The 22,427-nt window shown below is 47.9% G+C and overlaps 2 protein-coding genes across 3 annotated transcripts; one reads left to right on the top strand and one right to left on the bottom strand.

Moving 5' to 3' along the window:
* Nucleotides 1-5,623: 5,623 nt before the first annotated feature.
* On the top strand, nt 5,624-14,367 carry PGAM2 (phosphoglycerate mutase 2). Its single transcript, XM_056113320.1, has 4 exons — nt 5,624-6,106; nt 6,216-6,396; nt 7,643-7,812; nt 13,851-14,367. The coding sequence occupies exons 1-3, from the start codon at nt 5,693-5,695 to the stop codon at nt 7,807-7,809; spliced, it is 762 nt and encodes a 253-aa protein (XP_055969295.1). The 5' UTR covers nt 5,624-5,692; the 3' UTR covers nt 7,810-7,812; nt 13,851-14,367.
* On the bottom strand, nt 8,747-20,570 carry DBNL (drebrin like). 2 transcript variants are annotated; one of them, XM_056113321.1, is made up of 13 exons: nt 20,421-20,570; nt 16,960-17,015; nt 15,360-15,472; nt 14,762-14,836; nt 13,010-13,156; nt 12,238-12,315; nt 11,771-11,922; nt 11,608-11,656; nt 11,148-11,238; nt 10,506-10,601; nt 10,301-10,413; nt 9,894-9,990; nt 8,747-9,438 (listed from the first exon to the last, which is right to left on the bottom strand). In XM_056113321.1, the coding sequence occupies exons 1-13, from the start codon at nt 20,501-20,503 to the stop codon at nt 9,299-9,301; spliced, it is 1,290 nt and encodes a 429-aa protein (XP_055969296.1). In that variant the 5' UTR covers nt 20,504-20,570; the 3' UTR covers nt 8,747-9,298. The 2 variants fall into 2 exon arrangements, with proteins under 2 accessions (XP_055969296.1, XP_055969297.1); XM_056113322.1 differs by having other exon boundaries at nt 11,608-11,653.
* Between the last annotated feature and the right edge of the window lie 1,857 nt (nt 20,571-22,427).

Below are 22,427 nucleotides of genomic sequence, written 5' to 3'. Positions count from 1 at the left end.
TCATCTTGGACAGAAGGAGAACCTTGGGAAGCTTGAATTCATGTGTCCTATAAACAATGGGAAGCTTGAATTCATGTGTCCTATTCTGCTCTTGATATAAGGAATAATTAGGGATGGAAAAATACGATGGTTGATATTAGGAAACGAAGAAACTTATTAGAATAAGTAGAATGTCACAAGACCACCCAGCTGAAGTGATGGCCATCTTAAACATCTGTAAGCCTCTTGCTTTGACATCTTGTATGTTTCATATTTATCAAAGATTTTTTTTTAAATGCCCACCTGCCTCCCTAGTAAAAAGATACAAAAGAAAGAGAGCTGTACATTCTCATCAGATTTCCTTTGGGAATCTATTTTATTCTTTGGGAGCTTTCCTGTAGGATATTCCTTTTCTCCTGTCCTTTTCTAATAAAATCTGCTTGGGTTCAGACATTTTCATTTTATTAATTTCAATCTTTGGTGGCTGGAAACAAGAGTCTATGGTAACTCTCAACTGTGTTGGCAGCTGATTTCCATCACTGGCACAGGCGAAGGGTTGTTAGTATATCAGTTATTACTATTGTCTTTTAATGCCCCATACTATTTATCAAGAGTAACACATATGTCCTCTTACAGAGAGATGTGAAGCTTCTACTATAGCAGTACCTGGTTTTCTCATCCAGGCAGCACCTAACAAAGTTTTCAAGGTCTGTTTTCCCCCAGCCTTACATGGCAAGAAACTGAACAACCTTTTGAAATTGTTTCATTTTGTTTTTTATTTTGGGAACACAACAGCCATGCTCTGGGTTTACTCCTGATTCTGTACTCAGAGATCACTCCTGGCAGTGTCTGGAGGACCTTATGGCAGTGCCAGGGATCAAAACCAAGTCTACCATGTGCAAAACAAGTACCTTACCTGCTAACCCATCTCACTCTCTCCAGTTTACCTAATAGGGGACCAAACAGGACAAGGAATCACATCACAGCCTGGCCCTTGCCCTGGAACAGAAAACTATACAATCAATACTGGGAAATTTAGTTACTGCCACTTGGGATCTAGTTTTCCTCCCCTAGAGTGTTCCCTCTGGGCTTGGAGAAATAAGTCATCTTTATGTGCCCTAAACCTTGTTACATGATTCTTTTCAAACCAAGAGCAAAAGCACACTAATCATGATGCTATTTTCCACTAACAAGGACATAAAACAGACTCCATAGAGCCATGGGGAAATATCCCAGGATTATATCATCAGCCTACAAATTTAACATAAAGACTGCACAGCAAACTAAGACAAGGTAATTGCTCAATTCAATACCTACCAGGAAATACAGCACCGTAGCACTGTCCTCCCATTGTTCATTGACTTGCTCAAACGGGCACCAGTAACGTCTCCATTGTGAGACTTGTTGTTACCGTTTTTGGCATATCGAATACACCACAGGGTGCTTGCCAGGATGTGCAGGCGGGATACTCTCGGTAGCTTCCCGAGCTCTTTGAGAGGGATGGAGGAATCGAACCCTGGTCGGCCCCATGCAAGGCAAACGCCCTACCCTCTGTGATATGGCTCCAGCCCACCAGGAAGTATACAATATTAAAATGAGAAAACAGGAATTTGTCACAAGTGATGGAATAAAATTAAAATCTTGGGGAAGATTCAAATTTCCTATGAATAGCCAGTATGGAGAAGACCTTAAGTCCACAGTTGCAACAATATTAAATAAAATCAGAAAAACAACAAGCAAAATTTTTTAAGAATTTAAAAAAAAAAACTTTTAAAAGCTCTCAATATCACCAATGATCTTTTAAAATGCCATAGTTGAGTTAAATAATACAACAGAGGAATTTAACAGAATCAATGAAGTGGAAAATAACAGAACAACAAAAAGAACTACAAAAACAGTAAGAGTCCTATGGGACGCTAAGAGAATATCCTGCCCAGGGTATCAAAAGAAGGGAAACTCTGAGGATGTTCCCACCCACAACTGTAAGGACTTCGTTCATGCTTCTCAGACCAGCTGGCTGGTTTCTCCAGAGCCCTTTCAGTCCCACTAAATTAACTTCCAGATTTAGGGCCAGTTTCATGTCCATAATGAACAACAGAGAAAAAAAATGCAAAATTCACTTTTTCTGTGGGTGTATTTGCCTCTTCCTCAGCTAATACTTAATTTCTCTATTCTCCAGTCATCTCCCTGCTTTTTCCAGGGTTACTAGCTGTGGTCATGAGAGACATGGTAGGTGCTGTTCAATTCCCAGGACTGTCCTATAAAAGCAGCAGCTCTCTAACCACCTTGCTTGTTTCTCTTTACCACTCACCATGCAGTGCCCTTTCACTGAAAAGCCATAAGTCTTGCTTACCTTCTGTGGTATCTCTTATTCTTAAACAGCCCTGGCACTCATAACATACCCAATAAACAATTGCTGAATGAACAAAAGTTAAGACTCACAAGGTAGGTCTTCGCTCCCTAGTCCTGAATACTGAGGTTCCTGGAAGCTAGACACCCTCAATCAGGAAGGCATTAGCCCATTCCTCTCTTCAGTGCTCCTCCATCCAATATGCAGTGACACTAAGTGGCTTCCCAGTCCAGCAGCAACTACCTCTTCTGCACCCAGCCCACCAGGCGAGTAAGACTTTTCTATTGGGCAGGTGGGGCGGAAGGAGTAATCTGAGGTGGTGTTTCGGTGACATGTGGCAGTGCTCAGGGCTTACTCCTGTCTCTGTGCTCAAGGATCACTCCTGGCATTTCTGAAGGAATCAAACATGGTGCGAAAGGTTAAACTGGGGTCAGCCACCTGCAAGTCAAGCACCTTAACCCCTCTCTTACCTATACCAGAACCAGTTTATCAGAACAATTGCTTTCCACTCCTGTTTTTATACATCATTTTCCCTACAGCAGCATGAGGCTTTAAAATAAAAAGCAGTTCTTCTTGAGCTAGGCTCAGCCCCTCCAAAGCAAATACCTGTCTAATCATCCACATAACTGGTTCTTTATTGGTTTTTCTGCTTGAAGTGTTATATTTCTAAGGCTTATCATAAGTCTTTTACACTCTTCAGTTTCAACTCTAATGTCACCTCTGGGGATTTCTCAAAACCCAAGCCCTTTTCTTCCACAAAAAGGTTACTATCTTCTCCCTTTCATCCCTCCAAAACCCAACCCTCCAAAACTCCTTCCTCGCAGATCACTGCTAGAGATTGGCCTGTGGTCACAGGGTGAAAAAACAAACAAAAAAAGTATAGTGAAGTGACATCTGCACTTATTTGTTCATTGCAGCACTGTTTACAATAGTCAGACTATGGAAAACACCTAAGTGCCTGAGAACAGAAAACTGGTTAAAGAAACTTTGTAGAATACTATGTAGCTGTTAGAAAAGATGAATGGAATACTATGTAGCTGTTAGAAAAGATGAAGTCATGAAATTTACATACAAGTGGTACTACATGGAAAGTATCATGCTAACTGAAATGAGTCAGAGAGGAACAGACATAGAAAGACTGCATTCATCTGGAGTACATAAAGTAACAAAATAGGAGACCAACACCCAAGAATAGCCGAGATAAGTACCAGGAGGTTCACTCCATGGTTTGGAGGCCAGCCGCACACGCTAGGGGAAAAGGCAGCTCAGATAGAGAAGGGAGCACCAAATAAAGGATGTTAGGAGGATCCTCCCAGGATGGGAGATGCATGCTGAGAGTAGACTATAGTCCGAACATGATTGCCACTCAATGCCTCTTTTGTAAACCACAGCACCCAAAAGGGGAGAGAACAAAAGGGAATGCCCTGCAACAGAGGCAGGGCGGGATGGGGGGTGATGGGGGGTGGGAGGGATACTGGGATCAGTGGTGGTGGAAAATGGGCACCGGTGGAGGGATGGGTACTCGTTCATTGTATAAGTGAAACCCAAGCACAAAAATTTGTAAGTCTACAACTGTACCTCATGGTGTTACACTAATAAAAATTTAAGGGGAAAAAAAAAAAAGACCTATAACAAGAGGTCTGAATTAGGAAGAGGTAGAACATAAGACCTCTGCAGTACTACTCTAGGAGAGTGTTCTCTTCTTCTAAAGGGTACAGAACGTCTGTGAAGGGGCCCAGAGTAGGAAGCCTCTCCGCAAAGTGAGCAGAAGGGTTAAAGGGAGAGCAGGTTAAAGGGATTGCTTCACACATGGCCAATACAAGTTCGATCCCCAGCATCACATATGGTTTCACAAGCCCACTAGGAGAAACTCTTGAACAACACCTGTTGTGCCCTAAAGAGGAAAATAAAGGGTCTAAAACCTCAAACCTCAAAGTGTGATTGTCAGCTATGCTGTTTCCAGCCACCTTTCCCATGTTGAAAAGTGTGGCGTGAGGGTGTATAAGAGCAGTCACTTACACAGACACTATCCAGGTCCCTTTTAGAAGGGTACAGCTGCCACCTGGCTTCTCAACCTCACAGACACATACGTTGGTTTTCTTACACCCTCAACCGCAAAATCTCAACGCAGAATTTCTACATCTGGACACATCTTAGTCTCCGTTTGGCTCCTGCTGCCGCTTGGACCTAACAGCCTGTATCTCTGATGCCAGAGGCCCTTGGGAACATGACTCTTGAAATATTTTGCCCTTTATAAAGAAACTTTCAAATGGGAAGGGTAATTAGACTTGAGTGAAGGCAGAAAAAAATGAGCACATGGGGCAGATTTAGAAAAAAACTCTGCCTTTTGAGATGAAAACTTTTGTCCCTTCTGGTACTGACAGCAGGCCTCCAGCTTCTCTGGCTGTCCTGAAAACCCAGCTCTTCCACACTCAGGCCCAGCCTTTCCACAGAACTGCCCAGTGTTGCCCCGGGTCCTCTAATGCTGGACCTCTTTCTCCATGGCTACAGCCCCCAAACAGTGACTCCCCAACTTCTAACTATAGCTTTTCCATCCTTCGTACCTCTAAGACTAGTCAGCCTGGCCCTTAGCTACAAAGTACATTCTATTGCAATGGCCAGAGAAGGGGATGGGGAAGGGGGTCTGTACCCTGAGGAAGATCCCTGACAATAGTTGCCTTCCTGTCCTGAGAATAAAGCCCTGGGAGAATCCCTTGGAAACTCATTTGTGCCACATACACTGCATGCAACAGACAAAACATACAAGTAGACTGCCACGCACATGCACACAAACAGGCTATAGACACACAGAGGTACACATGCAGATATGCACACTACACATGTACACATAAAAGACAAAAACAGACACACACACTGCAGACATACGTTGAAACACAAGGGGACGGACGGACATACACACACACACACTTAATTGGCCAGTTTCTTTTCTTTAATTAGGGACTAGAACAGGCTTGGTATTGTTTTATGCCTCTGAGTGCAATCCCCTGGGAACAGGGAGGGGATGACAGAGCAATGGGCCTCAGCAGGTCTCTCCAGCAAAGCTCCCATATTCTGCTAGCTCCCACCTCTTGGCTTATGCTGAGGTTGTTTCTGCCCTTCAGATTCAGCAATCCTATCTGTCCCTGCCCCCACTAGCCTGCACTCTTGAGAATGTGGAGACTAGTAGCTGGTGCTATTTTAAGTCCATCTCCTGACCTGCCCTCCCCCACCTGCTGCCTGTCTGTCAGGGCTAGAATGCTGATTGGCAGTTGGTCGTGTGGGGGCTGGGGACAGACTGTTATAAGTGTCAGAGGTCCTGAGGAGGCAGCTGTCCCTGTGGGAGCCCACTTCACTGCCACCAACATGTCCACCCACCGTCTTGTGCTGGTTCGGCATGGGGAGAGCACCTGGAACCAAGAGAACCGCTTTTGTGGCTGGTTTGATGCAGAGCTGAGTGAGAAGGGAACAGAAGAAGCTAAGAGAGGGGCCATGGCCATTAACGATGCCAAAATGGAGTTTGATATTTGCTACACCTCGGTGCTGAAGCGGGCTATTCGCACTCTTTGGACCATCCTGGACGGGACAGATCAGATGTGGTTGCCTGTAGTCCGCACCTGGCGTCTTAATGAGCGCCACTATGGCGGTCTCACTGGCCTCAACAAGGCAGAGACAGCTGCAAAGCACGGGGAGCAGCAAGTGAAGATCTGGAGGCGCTCTTTTGACATCCCACCGCCCCCCATGGATGAGAAGCACCCCTACTATAACTGCATCAGTAAGGTGGGCTTTGGGAGGGGCCCCAGATGAAGTCCTATCGGTGGGCCCTCACAGTGGGAGCTGGGGAGGGGATGTGTGATCTGGGGGAAAACAGCAGTGTGGGTGCTTCCAGGAGCGCCGGTATGCAGGCCTGAAACCAGGAGAGCTGCCCACTTGCGAGAGCCTCAAGGATACCATCGCCAGAGCCCTGCCCTTTTGGAATGAGGAGATTGCCCCCCAGATCAAGGCTGGCAAGAGAGTGCTCATTGCTGCGCATGGAAATAGTCTCCGAGGCATCGTCAAGCACCTGGAAGGTGAGGCCTACTCTCCATAGGGCAGGGGAAGATGTGCCCTTCAACCGGTCAGTCACTAATTGCTCACTTGAAGTGTGGGAGTTGGAGTGGCTTAGCACCCAGCACAGGATGGGGGTTCAAGCTGCACTGAAAGTGGAGGGTTGGGGAAACCACTTACAAACACAGCTTAGCAGAATGTTTAATGTCTATGTTCTGAGAATGCCAAAAAATGAGTCCCTCTCAAAGATACAGGAGACTATGTCAGCCAACACTCACCCAGAACCCAAGGCTGGTCCGGCTTCTCAGACACACACCAGTGAGATGGGGAAGGGCCACATAGGATCTTGTCCAGAGTCAGAATAAGGTAGTGCTGCCTGGCTTCCTAACCCAGACAACATGAGACACTTTACTCACCATGCCTCAACCATCTCTTGAACAGTGCTAATGGGGCGATTAAAATGGTCTTCTAACATACTGGGGTCATGGAAGGAAGGTCAGCAGTGGGCCCAAGCTTATTCCTGAGGGCTCAGTGGGAAGCTTGCCAGAACACAGGCCTCTCAAGGCCTTGTCCGTCTGTCTGCTCCCTAGGACACCACATCTACTCTGACGGCCTATACCAAGCCCAGCAGATGAGAGACCCCTCCAAGGGCCCGTCCAAAGCAGAGATAATGTGTTCCTAAGTACTGTGAGGACAGGGTTTTGTAAATACCAAAGGTTGAGCTGCTATTCCAGGCAGGGGCTAGAGTCCAGGAGAGTTGAGTTTCCTGAGAACACCCTTTCCATCTGGTGGAGCTGCCTTATCTACCTCACAAAGAAGCAGTTCCTACTCTCTTGCTTCTCAGGGGCATCCATCCCTATTCTACTCAGGATGGCTAAAACTACAACTAGAGCCTAAATATCTGCTGCTTTGGCCGCTGGGCCAAAGAAACCGGTGGTCCTTCTCCAGGTCGGTCAGAGACAAAGAAGGTCCTGTTTGTCACTGGCTTTTTCTGTCAGCTGCTCAAATTCATTTCTACTTAGCTTCTCTAGCCACATTCCTTCTGTTGCCTTATACAAAAGGCAGGAGGTTTGCTGCATTGTCAACCGGCTCTGAAAAAGGGGGCAGATTTGGGCTGCATCAATCAGCTCTGAGAAAGGGGAAAGACTTGTTACATGGTCGGTCAGCTAAGGCCTATGGGGGATTGGGGGGCAGAGAGCCTGTTGAATACAGTAGACAGCTGCCTGGTAAATACCCGGGAGGGGCTAAGATCTTGTTCCTCTGGTCTAGGAATGTCAGACAATGCCATCATGGAGCTGAACCTGCCCACAGGGATCCCCATCGTGTATGAGCTAGACAACACACTGAAGCCCACCAAGCCTATGCGCTTCCTAGGTGATGAGGAAACTGTGAAGAAGGCCATGGAGGCCGTTGCTGCCCAGGGCAAAGCCAAGTGATGAGTAAGTTTGGGAAATAAAGAGCCCTCCTCCCACTGCTTTGGAATCAGTATGGGTGACCATGGTTGACACAGGTTCAGGACTCCCTTGACTTCTGGAGCTCAGGCTCCCATCAACATTGCGTGGGGGGGGGGGGGGGGGGGGGGGCAGGGCAGGATACTGACCCAGCCCCATTAGATGTGAGAAACAAGGGGCAATTAACCCAGTTTAACTTCTGTGGCTAGTAAAGACCAAAACTGAGATACTGATTCTAGCCAGTTTCTTCTACTCTGGAGGGTCCAGGAAGTGCCTTTTGCTTCAATCTCTGAGAATCTCCCTGTTCAGGGAGCAGCAAAGTCAAGAACTCACATCAAAGTCCAAAACACCAAATTTATGTTGTCTCTATAGCAGGGGTGGGCCAATCTATCACACTAGATATCAGGTGTGAAGTCAAAGGGGTACACAAGACAGACCACATGTCACCATGGAGTAAAGCACTGGGTTTCAGGGTCAGTGCAGCCTCTATCCTAAGATGCATATACCTAGCACCTTACAGGCTGTAACAGACAGATATGTGTCACTCACATATAACTGTACCAACAGTCATACATGAGTGGAGGTTCTCCGATGCAGCAAAGTGGCCTCAACCCCTACCAGAAAACTGAAATGAAGGAGGCTAAACTTTAGTCACATCTTCACATTTAGTCATATCTTAACAAGCCTCTTCCAGATGACTCAACAGGTGCACTCACGCGCATGCACACCACACACCAGGAAGTGTTTCCACGCAAGGGCATTCAAGCTACATTGACAGTGCTCAGAGCTAGGGTATGTGTAGAGAAAGTCTTCACCCCCAGGTAGACAGACGGGCCAGGGAAGCAGTCCAAGTTCATGCTGGTTACTTTTTCAGAACTTGACTCAATAAACAGGCACACACCAGGCAGAGCAGAAAAAGGTGTCCACATGAAGGACCAGTTATGTCTATTGATGTTTTCACCTTCCTTCACATTTAAGTGGGGGTTTGGTCATCTCTGTCTCCACTGCCTAGGCAGTGGAACACAGAAAAGAGAAACAGCAGAAGAGATAATCTACTGCTGCAAAACTGTCAACAACTTCTAAGTTTACTGTTTCCAAGATCACTACTTGTCTGTAGTTATAACCCTTAAAAACCAAGAGGAAAAGGGAAAAAAAAGGCAAATGCAAGGCTACGGCAGAGATCTCTGCCAGATCTCACAACTGCACAGCCATTATCCTTGGATAGAAATTATCAAAAGGCAGATCTGCGTGGGTCTAAGCAGTTGGAAGCATATTTAGGAATCACTGGGTTATTGCTGCATTTGAGACAGAGTCCATGCCAGTTAAAAGTCCCAAGGTCTATCTTCATCCGGGGTCCCACTCATGGAAAATTGCCATCCGTATCTCTGAAATTGCTTTTTCCAGCCATAAGGAAAGCACTCCTGGCTGAGGAAGGAAAGGCCAGACCTCAGCCTTGAGCAGCAGTGAAGGGCCCTCATTCAATGAGCTCCACATAGTTTGCAGGAAACATGCCAAAGTGACCATCTGGCCCATAGCCACGCCACCAGCCTTCATCAATCACCTCGATGCCAGTGATGAGGTTCTCAGGGTCAAAGGAGATCTCTGTCTCGTCGGCTGCAAGGAGAGTCCAAATGCTGTATTGGCGGCTGAGGGGACCTAGACACAAGCCCTCAACATTCTATGTAAGTGCCCACTCCCCTAGGACACCTTCCAACAGGGCCTCACTCTGGGTCTAGCACTGCAATAGAAGGCTCAAGTACAGGGAAGCTGTAGGCGAGCCTGCTCACCAAGGCTTCTGCCCAGGGTGGCCTGGGGGCCTGCTAGCCAGTTCTGGTACACCTCTTTGGTCACATAATTGGCATCCAGAACAAAGCCAGCAACTGGAATTCATCACAGCAGATACTAAGTAGCTGTCTGGAGCACATGGATGTAGTTTGGGCATGCAGGATATCTGTCTGGCTCATCCATTTCATCTTCCCTTCCAACTCCTCAGGGGTTCCCCCAAAGGAGTTCCAAACCAACCCCTCCTGATTCTGGAGTCTGTGAAGGGGCCAGGACATAGCACATACCTGCCTGGTAGTCATAAAGGGCGCGAGCACAGAGTCCTTTCCCACTAAGCCCCAGGTAGTGGTCGGCATGCGCAGAACCAGCATCCTGCTGCTGCAGCTGTTTGTATATAAGAAAGAGAAGTCTTGGGTCCTAGGCATCTTTGACTAGGCCATCCATTATTGGGGCTCAGGTCAAACTTGAGGAGAGGGGCACAACACAGAGAGAACAAAGGCTGCTATTTTTTCACCCCACTCCTGCAATGCTCCCCCACCCAGCATGCCTTTTCCCAGTAGCACTCACAAAACAACTTAAGAGAACATAGCTGCTCTCCAAAGTAAAGAAGATAATCCACCACCAACATTGGTGACTAAGTTGCTCTGAGGAGTAAAGAACTCTTTAGTCCCGCCCCCCCTTGCAGGGAACCTACCATTGAGGGATCCTCGTAGAATGCCTCCTGCTCTGGGGGTTCCTCATATGTGGCCTCCTCCTCTGCCTGCACTGGACTTTGAGCAGAGCTCGGCACTGCCTCTTCATGGAGATCTACAAGAGAGAACAATCTGCTCTTACTCTGGGGAGGGGAGAGGGCATCTTCATCTTCAACCAGTCCCCCAATAGGGCTGTCAAGTGCTTGCCTTCCCTGAGCCTTAAGGAAGCAGGAGCTGGCTCTCTACTGAGGGGGATCTCTGGCTCGGCGAGCTGATTCTGAAGGAAGGGGCTCCTCAGCTTGCCTGCAAACCAATGAAAAGAACACACAGAGGGCATCATGTAGTTGGCAAGGGCTTAAAAGGACACTCTGCCTTTTCTATGCCCTATTCTGTGATGGGGGCAGACCTATCTTAGGTTAGTGTCCACCACATAGGTAGTGAACAGCATGATACATTACTCGTGGCAGCCACAGAAACACAAGACTGATATGCTCTAAACATAGGTTGTCAGGAACATCAGTGAGCTGCTGGCCATGCACTCTGTCATTCTTTGGAGGCCAGAGAGATGACTGAGGCAAGCCTGAGATCCACGCATAATTAGTGCCGAGCATTCACAGGGCTAAGTCATCAATGTGGAGTCACACTCAGTCCTCCTTTCCAAGTTTCAACAGGACAAAGTCAAGGACTGAAAGGGGTATTTGGTATTTGAATGCAAGGTTCCAAAGAAGCAGCCTTCAAGAACATGGGCTGGTCTTGCTCACTCACATACCAATACTAGTCTGAGGGGCTGTGTCCAAAGACCCAGATTCTGCCTCTGTCTCACAGGTAGGCCTAGAGGAAATGTCTTACCTGGCTGGGAACTGGAGGTAGATGAGGAAATAGCCTGCTCCTTCTGCTTGAAAATCTCCCGTGGATGTACTGGCTGCTGAGAAAGAGGCTCCTGGGAGGGCACACATTAACCCAGCAATGAGCAAGAGCCCAAGATCTACTGGTCTGCCTGGTTCCTAACAGCGATGTGGGACATCAAAAGTCAAAAGGCCTCTTCCAAAGCTAGGCTGAGACGCACCCCTGATTATCTGCTCTTGTCCTCCCCTCTGTGATGTACTCGAGGCCCCAGGTTCTCACATGCCCTAGCAGAAACCTCACAGTCAGCCGTCTTAAGCCCACTGGGCCATGGCAAAAGCATTTCAGGCTTACATATTACAATACAGAGTCCCCATGCTTGCAGCAAGAAGCTTGTAGAGCCCTTAGCTGTCAGGACTCCCACCTATTCCCAAGTGTCCTCTGGATGGGAATATCCAGATCTCACCTGGTTCTCTCTGTTCCTGGAGATCACTTCCTGCTGGTCGTAATTCCTGCTTAGAGGGAGAGAGGTAGCAGGAGCAGAGAAAAATCAGAGCCCACTACACTCAAGACCCCACGTGCCTCCCTGATAGTCCTGAGGAGGGGAGGGTAAGGACCCTGAGGCTCACCTCTGGGGAGCAGCCTTCCTGCCCTGCCCCTCATACTGCTGTTCCCGGAGAGCTGCCTCCCGAAGCTCCCGCTCCCGCCACTCCTCCTCTAGGCGCTGCCGCTCCTCCTCCAGGCGCTGTTTCTCCTCCAGTCTCCTGTTTTCCTCTTCCTTCTGCCAAGAGCCAGCCCCTGCACTGACTGGGGAGGCAGTGTTCTCTTACCCCACCCAGACACTCAGGGAGGCAAGTATTCTGCATGCCACATGGATTCAGTGGCTTGAGACTGACTCCAGCCACGTTATTGGACCTCTCTAGATCAGTTTGTCATCTGTACATGGGTGTTAATAAGAACATTGCTCCATAAACTTATTGTGAGAAAAACTGAAATAGGGCAAGTGAAATACTCATTGTACACTCAGCACATATTAAGGTAAGATGTGAATTACTCACTCCTTAAATGCGAGGATCATGACGATGGCTGCACTCACCTCGGCCTTGGCCCAAAAGCTGTCCTTGCCAACCCTTTTGATCTCAGACACAGCATTTGTTTTCTGGTACACAGAGCCCTGTAGTGAGAGAGAATTCTCTGCAGATTCTCAAGTGGGCAAGGGGAACACAGGCAATACCTGACAGATCCAAGAGTCTCTGACCTCTAATTCTTAAGACTAACACCAGAGTTCTGAAAAGCCTGCGACACTGCAAAGGGGGAACACACGCCTGCAGACAACAGTGGAGGGGTCTCAAACTCATAAGGTACATCTGTACAAAGCCAGGGCAGTCAAGCCAGCAGCCCAGAGGAAGCTGAGTTTCACTCAGGAGGCTGGACAATCAGAGCTGGCCACCATGGTAGTGCCCATGGGATCTTGAGAGACCACAGATGTACACCAGAGGACAGGGCTCCCTACTTGGGACTATGGCTAAACAGGCCACAACCAAGAGGGAACTGACTGTTTCCTCAGGCACCATGCAGGACATACACCTTTGAAGAGCCTGGCTTAAGCAGTTGCACAGCTGAACAAGTAGCCACTCCGTGGTCTTGAACAAGGGCCACACCTCACACTCACAAGGCAACTGCCTCAACAGTCAATGCTGTCAGATGCAGGGCCAAATGTTCCTTGACATGGCCGAGGAAGTAAAAGCGAGATAGGTGGAAAGCGAGTCCAGACCTCTGGGGATTGACACACAGAGGGAAGGTTCCCAGTCTTGATGCTGGGAACTACACAATTCCACCCACCATCCCCGGGTCCATGTAGTACTCACCACAGGGGCCTGGGGGCCTGTGTCTTGGAAGCGGCTGCTCTCCCTATGGAAAGTGTAGTTGGCACCCGAGGCCCTGGCCACCTTCTGCATGATGCACTCGGGTTCCACATCCTCCTCAGCCCTCGCATTGATGGTCACATGTGCACCCTAAAGCAGGAGCAACTCTTAATGGAAGGCATTGCAATCCCAGGCTGCAACAAGTCTGCACACGACTAAACACTGCTGCCCAGCTCTTGGGTGAGGAACTGAGGCAAGCTCTCAACAGCTTAGACAGGCCATCCTAAGGAAAATCCCTATACTTCCAGTACATGTGCAAGGCCCTGGAGCCCTATGGTGCTCTCTGTGGCTAGCTCTGGAATGTTGTACCTGCCCTACTACAATTCAGTAAATAGCTAAGACATTCCAAAGGCCATTAAAAGGCACTTTCTGAGGCTGGGGATCTAGCTCAGTGGTAGAGTACCTATTTTTTGTGTGAAGACCTGGGTTCCATCCCTGGCACCACAAGGGAAATAAATGGTTCTATCAATGAAAATTACCTAAGGGGGATCAGAGAAATACTACAATAAGCTGGGCACTTGCCTTACACACGGTCTACCATATTCATTCCCTGGCTCTCCACATGGTCACCCGAACATAGCCAAGAGTGATCCCTGAGCAAAAAGCCAGGAAGCCCTGAGCAACAGCCAGGTGTGCCACCCTCCCCCCCCCCCAAAAAAAATTAACCAACAGCATCTGAAAATACATTTTGTACAATAAGTGAACCTCCAATTTCTTCCTGAGAAATCAAACCCATGATTTCCCTCTTTTAAACATCTAATAAACACGAGGTATTCTCTTTCAGCTCCAAGGAAAAACTGAGGCATATCTGAAGAAATGGTGGCAGAACTGGAAACCAAAGGCCCAAGTTTACTTGCCAGTAACAACATTAACAAAAATGTATTAGATAAGTGAACAAATGCTCTTGATAAAATGCTTTTGAAACTAAGCAAGTTTCCATTATATGATGACCATTATAGATATGTTCCAAAATAGGATCATTATAGGTTATGTTCCAAAGTGAACATGCACAATGTGAGAAAAAGCCAACTTTCCCTTCTCACCAATTCTGACAGTACTTTGTAGTGTCCGGGCAGAGAGACAGCAAAGGGGTAAAGCATATGTTTTGTACCTGGGAGCCCTGGGTTTGATTCCTGCACTACTTGGTCCCAAAAGAATGGAGCTGATCATAGCCCCTTCCCAGCACCACTGGTATGAACCCAAAACAGAACCAAAAATGTTTTTAATACTAATAAATGGAACTCAGGGTTCCTGACAGTCAAAAAGGACTCAATCCTTTGTTCCTCTTCCCCATGGAGAGCAGCCTGTAGGTGGCTCTACCAGGATCCTGACCTCTCACATGCTCACAACAGCTCTGATTATGCCCAAATCTAGACCGAGCAACAGAATCCAGGACTTAACTTGGAACTCAGCTGTAATTTCCCATCATTCACACTCAGGAACCTTGGGACCAGGGCCAAAGCAAGAGTACAGCGGGTAGGGCATCTGCCTTACATGAGGCCAACCCAGGTTCGATCCCTGGCATCCTATGTGGTCCTCTGAGCACTGCTAAGGGTAATTCCTGAATGCAGAGCCAGGAGTAACCCATGAGCATAGCCGGGTGTGACCAAAAAAAATAAACAAAAAAAGAAACCTTAAGACAGGGAAATTCTGTGAGATCCTTTATAGAGCAGACAAGACTAGGGTTGCCCTTACCTTCAGAAAGCTGGCTATGGTGCTGACATGGTTAGCACACGCTCCCTTCCGCACGTCATTCACACCTTCGCCAGTCTGCAACATAACACACACAGCATGAACCTCCATCCAATTCCCCAGCATGACCCAGGCATCCCCAACAAACCACTTCCTCCCAGAGAACTTGACAGTTTTCCTATGTCCTAAAAGAGAAAACTGCAACCAAAGCTAAGAAGGTAAGTCCTTCTCTTCCAAGCTCAGAAAAGTTCTCTGAGGCAGGGCAGCTCTCACTATAGGAGAGCTGTCTCAGATTTTCCTGGTGCCCACTAAGAACTTTGTTAGGGCCCAGCCCTGCTCTTTTCTATGGCCTCTGGCCCCTCAGGATAAACTACCCCGTAGAAAAAGTGAACAAGGGTATCTTGTGTATGTATTCCACTTTACATGTATTTCTGAGCTTGGAGAGTAAATTCGGTACTAGTTAGGCATTCTCTGGGTCACAAGTACTGTTCTTTCACCAGTCTTAAGTCCTCCACAAAAGGGGTGAGAGGAAGGGAAGGGAACAAAGGGAGTTCTGGATCATACTCAGATGAAAACTCAAGAGTCCTCAAGTTATACATACCCAGTTGATAAGCACGAACTTAGGCAGGCCAGAGTTGGGGTCCTTCACCCTGCAGAAGGCGTACATCACCTTCCCGCTATTGAGCTCCTCCACCATCTCCTCCAAGCCCCCTTCTGCAGCAGTCACAAGGAGGATCAAAGGTGGCCCAACACCCCCTGCCCACCTTAGCAGCTAGTCCAAGAAAGGAAACTCAAACTGTGTCTACACCAGGGTTCTCAGTTCTACCTGCAACAGAATTAGCATCTTGGTCCCATCCCGACTAAGTAGATTTATAAGACCTGGGCAGGAGCACAATATGCATTTGCACCAGTACCTCAGGTGAACAGTTTTTCTTTAATCCATACTAATCTAAAATCAATGCATAATTCTGGAAATAAAAACGTTCTTACTGCTATAAACCAGGTACCATTCTAAAAAGGTTTCTGTGATACTATCACAGACATAAACATTCCATAAAGGATTCTAGAAAAACAGAATCTGCTGTGAGTCATCTATATGTCTATTCAGAACTCTGGAACCACCCACAGTTCTACACAGGCAAGAATGTCCCAGTTGAACATTTGCTTTTCTCGTAAACTCTGAGTAGATTAAGAAAGTAATACCCTAATGCTTTCTCCACTGACAGTCTGAAGTCCACCATGTGTAAGAGTTTGAAGTTCTCATTGGAGCCTTCACACGTTCCCAGTTTGAGAGGAAGAGGATCAGGTGTTTCAATCCTGAATCCCTAGTCTGGGCACACACAGCACAGCCCTGTAAGGACAACTGGGAATAATGGTAGGAAAATCCAGTTGCTGAACTCTGTAATCCTGTTGCCAATAGCATCACAGTGCACCTGTGACCACCTTCAGGGACAGTTCTAAGTAACCGTTAGGGAGAGGTACTATTAAGAAGGAGTAACTTTCTATCACCAAGTCACTAAACCATGAAACTGTGTCTAGCTTGAGTGAACTTTGGGCACAGGGAAGAGTAAGGAATATCAGTTTACACACTTACACCTGGTTCAATCAACCCAGGGTTGGTCAAATACCAGCTCTTCCTGAAGATACTTACTGTCATCCCACATTTTATCAGTACTATTTCAGACCCTCCTGTCTCAGTTGACAGTGTACACTGATGCTACATCTCTCGAACAAACTTAGTTCACCAAGACAAAGTCAAATCATCTGTGTACCTATTAAATACCCAGCAGCATAGATCTGTTATTCTCTCAGCTGTAGCTCAAAGCAAGGAATGAAGTGTGAGCCAGGCAATGGGAGCCTGTACCCTATCTCAGCTACTCCATCTCAACTACTCCCAACTACAATCCAGGATACACAAGAATCTTCACTTAGAAGAATCTAAAACCCAAAGGTTACCCTAAGTATTCCTTCCACCCACCTCCAATGTGTGGATAAATTCCTCCATCTTGGCTATGCCTGATTATGTCCTGACGAGGAAACCAAACATTTCCCCAGTATCATCAATGTGGGTGGGTCTCCTCTTGGACAGTGGAGGTGTCACTGGAGTTGTACCACATGCAGGCCCCTGATGTTTCTCCGCTCCCTCCCCATATCCTACCTTCTGATGTACCCCAAACCGTTTCATATTTGGTCAAACTTACCCCCAGTGCCAGCCACACGAATGTCATTGCTGTTGCCTTCATAGGTAAAGAGAGCCCTGGAAAACACAACACACATACAAATGGCTACAGAACCAGTCTTGGGTTCCATTGCTCTCATTGTACCTACCAAGGCTTTATGCTATACCCCAAAGAGCTAAGCAGGACACTATGATAGGAGCACCGACAACCAACATGGACCCCACGATGAAATGTCCCAAAATCCTTTACAGGATGAAACTGGGCAAAGCTGATCTAACGTAGCACAGGGACTTATGAGAAACAAATCAACAAAGACAGGGAATGTATCTCTGAGAAAAAATGAGCTATAAAGCTTTATGGAAACTTTCAACACAAAAACATGTATAGAAGACAGGCATGTGAATCTGAAAAGCAAAGGATACCTGAACCCAAAATACAGAAGGAAGCGACACCATGTATAGCAGGCACCTACAAGGCTTCCCAAGGCTAAACCAGATCGGGCATCCCAGAGGTGCTGGAGAAATATGCCAAATTTTATTAAATATGGGCCACAGAAGTTTCTTTGACCAGAACAAAAGCTGTGGAAGTATTAAGAGGTAACTTCCCTGTCATCTGTGAGGAAACCACCTATTGCCCCAACTCTTTAGTAGCTCTGCTACAGGCAATAGAGGGAAGAAACACAGATCGACTTAGACAGCAAGTCAAACAGCAAGTCTAAGACAAATCCTGGTCTAGCTGACTTTTCTCCCTATTCCAGAGCATACGCCTGCCAATACTGGCAAGACATGTAAAGCCTGACTGAAACATAGCTTATCCAAGGTCTTAGTAATGTCACTAACCAAAAAATGCAAATACTTGGGACCAGCAGATCTGGTTGATAGGGAGGACAGGCCACCAAGAAAGGATTATTGCTTCCTAGGGAAAGAGTATCAAAGGAGAGAGATTCTGAAAATGAAACTAGGTGAAATTGGGGTGGGGGGGAGGGTGTTTGGAGATAGTGGATATTCAGATTATGGTGATCAGGGTCTTGTCCTGCGCTCCTGGAGGAAAGAAGTCTACTTTTTTGACATTCACAGAGTCCTGGCTACAAATGATGGGGACACTGGACAAGCAGCATGCAACAGAAATGATCGCTCACTCCACCTAGCACTTCCACGGAGTCCAAACTCTGAGCTTGCCACCCATCCTGCTAATATTCCCACCCACCCTGAGTAATAGTCTAAGTCATCTTCTGGAACGTTCCCCTTTCAGAAGCTCATTTCCACATTCAATCAAGCTCTACCCTTCTTCCAAATCACAGGTAAAAAATGATATATGAGGCATGACAAGCATGAACCTCTGTGAACCTTATAATTAATGCATTCTTCTCCAAAAAACTGCTAAGAAACCTGCTGCTTGCCAGGAAGCACAGATAATTCCTTAGAGGAATTACCCAGGAAAATTACTACAATGAGACAAGAAACGTATCAACCCTACTGTCAGACTGTGACTTGGGCCTAAATACATCTTGATACAAGGAAAAAAGTACTTGGGATAACCTACAACAAAGACCCAAGTCTGGGAACTGATGCTGTGGCTATTTACCAACACACCTGGCTTCGAGACCTGATCAAAGCTAACCACACTGTAGATAAAAACCTTAAACACTTCTGTTCTCATACCCTCCCTCCATCTTTTCTATAGCCCTCGCAGTCCATTCTTCATCTGAGGATTGACAAGTCTAACAACCCTGCACCAGTGACAAGACCTACCCCACAGTGGAGAAGTAAGAAACCCAGAAGGGTTTCTGGTAACATGTCCAGAGGAAGTCAAATAAAGTGTCTCAAATATGTGTCTATATACATTCAGGAGCCCGGCAAGCTACCCGAAGAGTATCTCGCCCACACTGCAAAGCCTGGCAAGCTCCCCATGATGTATTCGAGATGCCAAACACAGTAACAACAAGTCTCACAATGGAGACGTTACTGGTGCCTGCTGGAGCAAATCATTGAACAACAGGAGGACAGTGCTACATATATTCAGGCAGTTAGGAGTCAATAACGGCCACTTGAAGAAGGCAACCTTAGTCTTGAGAGACAAAAGTCGGTAACTTTCTGGGACAATGTAGAATGCTGCTGACGGAGGAAGTAGGAGGATTCTCAAGTAATTGAGGAACTAGCTACCGGATTTGAGGAAGAGAAAGGTTAGCGTGAAGGTAAACAGGTGTGGTGGGAGTCTGGTAAACAAGAGGGCAAGAGGAAACTGTTGCAAGGGGGGGCTAGCCTACATTTAATGGCACAATGAGAAGCCCCTGCAGTTAAAAGCAGGAAATTAACGTTACAGATTCCATTCCTCAGCTAGTAAGTCCGATTGCCACACAAGTACCTATTGAAATAATGGCTAAAAATCAGAGGCCGGTACGCTATGAGAGGCAACTGAAGGGCAACACAGTAAGACCAGCTCCCTGAGCAAGTGCTCTGCATGCAGGAGGCACAAGTTCATCATAATACTGCAGGGTACTCAAGCACAGAGTTGGGAGTAGCCCCTGATCACCATCAGCAGTGGCGCACAAACAAAAGAACAGAACAGCCTAAGAGTAAGTAGGGTGCTAGAGAGATGGGTGGGTCCTGACTGAGAGGAACGAAGGTTGCATTCTCCTGAGAGAATGGGGGAGTTGTAAAGGGGGAGTTGTAGTTCTGGTGAAAAGAAAAGAAAAGAAAAGAAAAGAAAAGAAAAGAAAAGAAAAGAAAAGAAAAGAAAAGCAGCAAACACTGGAGGACTGAAGAGAAAAGCCTGCTCTGACTCTGGGATGCCGGAGTTCACCCTGAAACCAGTTTCTGATTAGACAGAACGAATACCTACCTAGAAGAGGGAGGAGGGGAGAGCGCTTCACTGCACCAAATAATCAAGAAAATAAAAGAACCCTAACTAGGCAGAGCTGGAGAGGGGCCAAGGCATCCTGAGTTCCAGTCACACAGCTTCGCGTGGCCGTGGCTGTGAAAAGGAGGCCACCGTGGGGCGGCGCACTCGGCAGCCACTCCAGGTAGGCGGTGCCGCCTGCCCGGGGTCGCCGGCACTGCAGGCGGCTGGTGGCCCGGGGGAGGAGGGGGGAGCGGGGGGCAGGGCAGAGGGGCGCCCCTTTCCTGCTCAGAGGGGCGTTTCCGGGAGGGGAGGGCGGGGAAGTCGGGAAGTCAGTGTAGAGGGAGGGATCGACAGACCCTCCGCTGACCTCTGTAAGCGCGTGGCCGAGTGCCTGGGCACCCACTGGCAGGCCCCCTTCCCCCTCAGAGATCGTGCGCGCGCAGCACGGCCGGAGCTCGCCTCAGGACCCGCAGCAAGCGCGGCCACCGCCCGGAGCCCGACCCCGGAAGCGCCGGGCTGCGGCGAGGCGCGGCCAGAGCAGCTCGGCGCCGCGGCTGCGGTGGGCTGCAGGCCCGCCCGTCCTCCCCACAGCACGGCCGCCCGGTGCTGGGGTCCCGCCCCCGCTCCGCCTCGGGGCCCACCAGTCGGTCGGGGACTTCTCGGTGACCACCCGAACGTAGGCCTCCTGCAGGGCCGCCCCGTTTCGGCTCAGGTTCACAGCCATGGTCGCCGCCGAGTCCGCTGCCGCCGCACTCGCTTCCGCAGTCCGCGAACACCGCCGGCCGGAAGCCCCGCCCGACAGGCCGGAAGCCCCGCCCCGGCAGGAGGCCCCGCCCCGGCAGGAAGCCCCGCCCGACAGGCCGGAAGCCCCGCCCCGGCGGGAGGCCCCGCCCGACAGGCCCGGAAGCCCCACCCGACAGGCCTGGAAGCCGCGCAGCGGCGCGCGCCGTTGCCCTCCTACTGCTCACGGGGTCTAAGCTCCTCATTCTGGTTCATTGATAGACTAGTTCCGCCTCGTGGAACCAGCTGACCTGGAGTTCTTGCTAGCGTGGTTAGAGGAGGCGGTAGCTAGGTTTCCCTGCTGGCTGGGTCGCAGACCGAACCGAAAGGGAGCATCTGTCCAGGGTCTGGCCGAGATGGAGAGAAGAGGGCATGAGTGGAGCCCAGGCCGCTGCCTCTTTGCTTCGGAGACCCCAGGCTTTCCATTTCCATTGCAGAAATAAGAGAAATATTCTCAACCTGTGTTCAGCTCACCAGGTTCAGAATAGCATCTGGCAATCAAAAGCATTCATATTTCTGCAGAGATGTATGTGAAAACCTGCAAAGACTAATTGGCCTCATGGCAGCTCAGATCAGCATTTACTGCCCAAGTCTTCATGGTGTTATTGTTGATGGGTTAGGTAGATAAGGGCTCACGATCCATATATGGCTTAAATACTTTTCACTTGCTATGTATGTTCTACTTTTGGTTTCTATCTTTGTCTTTCAGGCAGAAGTTCTTACTTCTCTCTGAAAAGTATGGCCCCAAACTGTTAAGTTCTGCAGTCCTGGACAAATTCAGTAAAGTTTCAGCAGCTCTGGTTAGTAGCCTTCCTGCATCCTGCGTTCCACTCAAGGTCTTTTCTTCTACAAGGGGAAGTCTCACCTCTTTTCCACTTTAATTTGACTATTGTATTTGTAGGATAACATTGGTTTGTCCTTTCTCCCTTGCTCAGGTAGCTTAGGTTTTTTGGGTTACACCCACACAGTACTCCTGAGGCACTCCATTCCTCTGCTTTGCTTCCATTATCTGTTAATTACCTATATCCCCAAATCACACCCTGTGACTTGTAAAGTCAGATTCTTCTAAGGACTCCGGATTTTGTATTTTTGTAAGGGAAATAGTGCTTTTCTCTTTCCCTTATGTCCTTTGTATGGTTTACTTTAGAACAATGTCCTTTTTATATAGACACAGGAAGACAGATAATGCTATGCTTTTGTAACTTGGGAGTTAATTGACTCCAAATAATATTTACTCGATTTAGCCTCAGTTGCCCTCTTTCCTAGCACCCCAAAAGCAGGGTCCCAACCAAGGGACTGGATGGACCCAGGGCAAGCTGTCAGCTACTCTGACATGGAAACAGGTCAAGTGCCATGAAACTTATAGTAAGTTAAGAGCATGATTGTGGACAAATTTATGTCATTACCCTAAGAGAAGAGACTGGACAAGGACCCTGCAGAGATTAGGAGGGACCAATCTGGCCTGAGGACTGTTGTCTGATATCTATAGTCAGATGTCCCCAGGAGAGTCACCCTATGAGCTTAATATATCAAACATATATTAACATACAAAGTGACTAGGTAGATTAATCAGAAAATCTAAGATGATTGTTTATGGACTATGGAAAAGAGAAGCATGTCCTTAGATGAAATTCTGCCCTTGAGCTTTTCTCCTAGCAGGATGAGCTCTTTGTCCTAGAAGAGTTTCCCCAGAATGAAGGGAAGGGCTTTACATATGCTGATTGTGCTATCTGACCTATGTGTAGTTGCTACACCCAATGCCAGGAGGTTAGGCTCTAGACTAAAGCTACTAGCCTGGGTACAGGGAGAGAGAGAAGCAAGGGGAAAGTAGGAGATGGGAATGCGTGGAGTGTGAGACTGGAATGGGG

The sequence above is a fragment of the Sorex fumeus genome, unplaced genomic scaffold (genome assembly GCF_029834395.1).
Source record: "Sorex fumeus unplaced genomic scaffold, SorFum_2.1 ptg000020l, whole genome shotgun sequence".
Taxonomy (NCBI): Eukaryota; Metazoa; Chordata; class Mammalia; order Eulipotyphla; family Soricidae; genus Sorex; species Sorex fumeus.
The sequence above is the reverse complement of the archived record's forward strand: the minus strand, read 5'-3'. Positions and strand labels throughout refer to the sequence as shown.

Bases quoted from the DNA above. Each gene is read 5' to 3' on its own strand.
- DBNL (XM_056113321.1), bottom strand. From the start codon at position 20,503: ATGGCTGTGAACCTGAGCCGAAACGGGGCGGCCCTGCAGGAGGCCTAC. The intron at 11,657-11,770 runs GTGAGCCTCAGG...TCTCCCTCTAAG, and splicing joins AGGAAGGCTGCTCCCCAGAG to CAGGAATTACGACCAGCAGG. The intron at 10,414-10,505 runs GCAAGCACTTGA...TCTCTCTTGTAG, and splicing joins TTCCTTAAGGCTCAGGGAAG to ATCTCCATGAAGAGGCAGTG.
- PGAM2 (XM_056113320.1), top strand. From the start codon at position 5,693: ATGTCCACCCACCGTCTTGTGCTGGTTCGGCATGGGGAGAGCACCTGG. The intron at 6,107-6,215 runs GTGGGCTTTGGG...GGGTGCTTCCAG, and splicing joins ACTATAACTGCATCAGTAAG to GAGCGCCGGTATGCAGGCCT. The intron at 6,397-7,642 runs GTGAGGCCTACT...CCTCTGGTCTAG, and splicing joins CATCGTCAAGCACCTGGAAG to GAATGTCAGACAATGCCATC.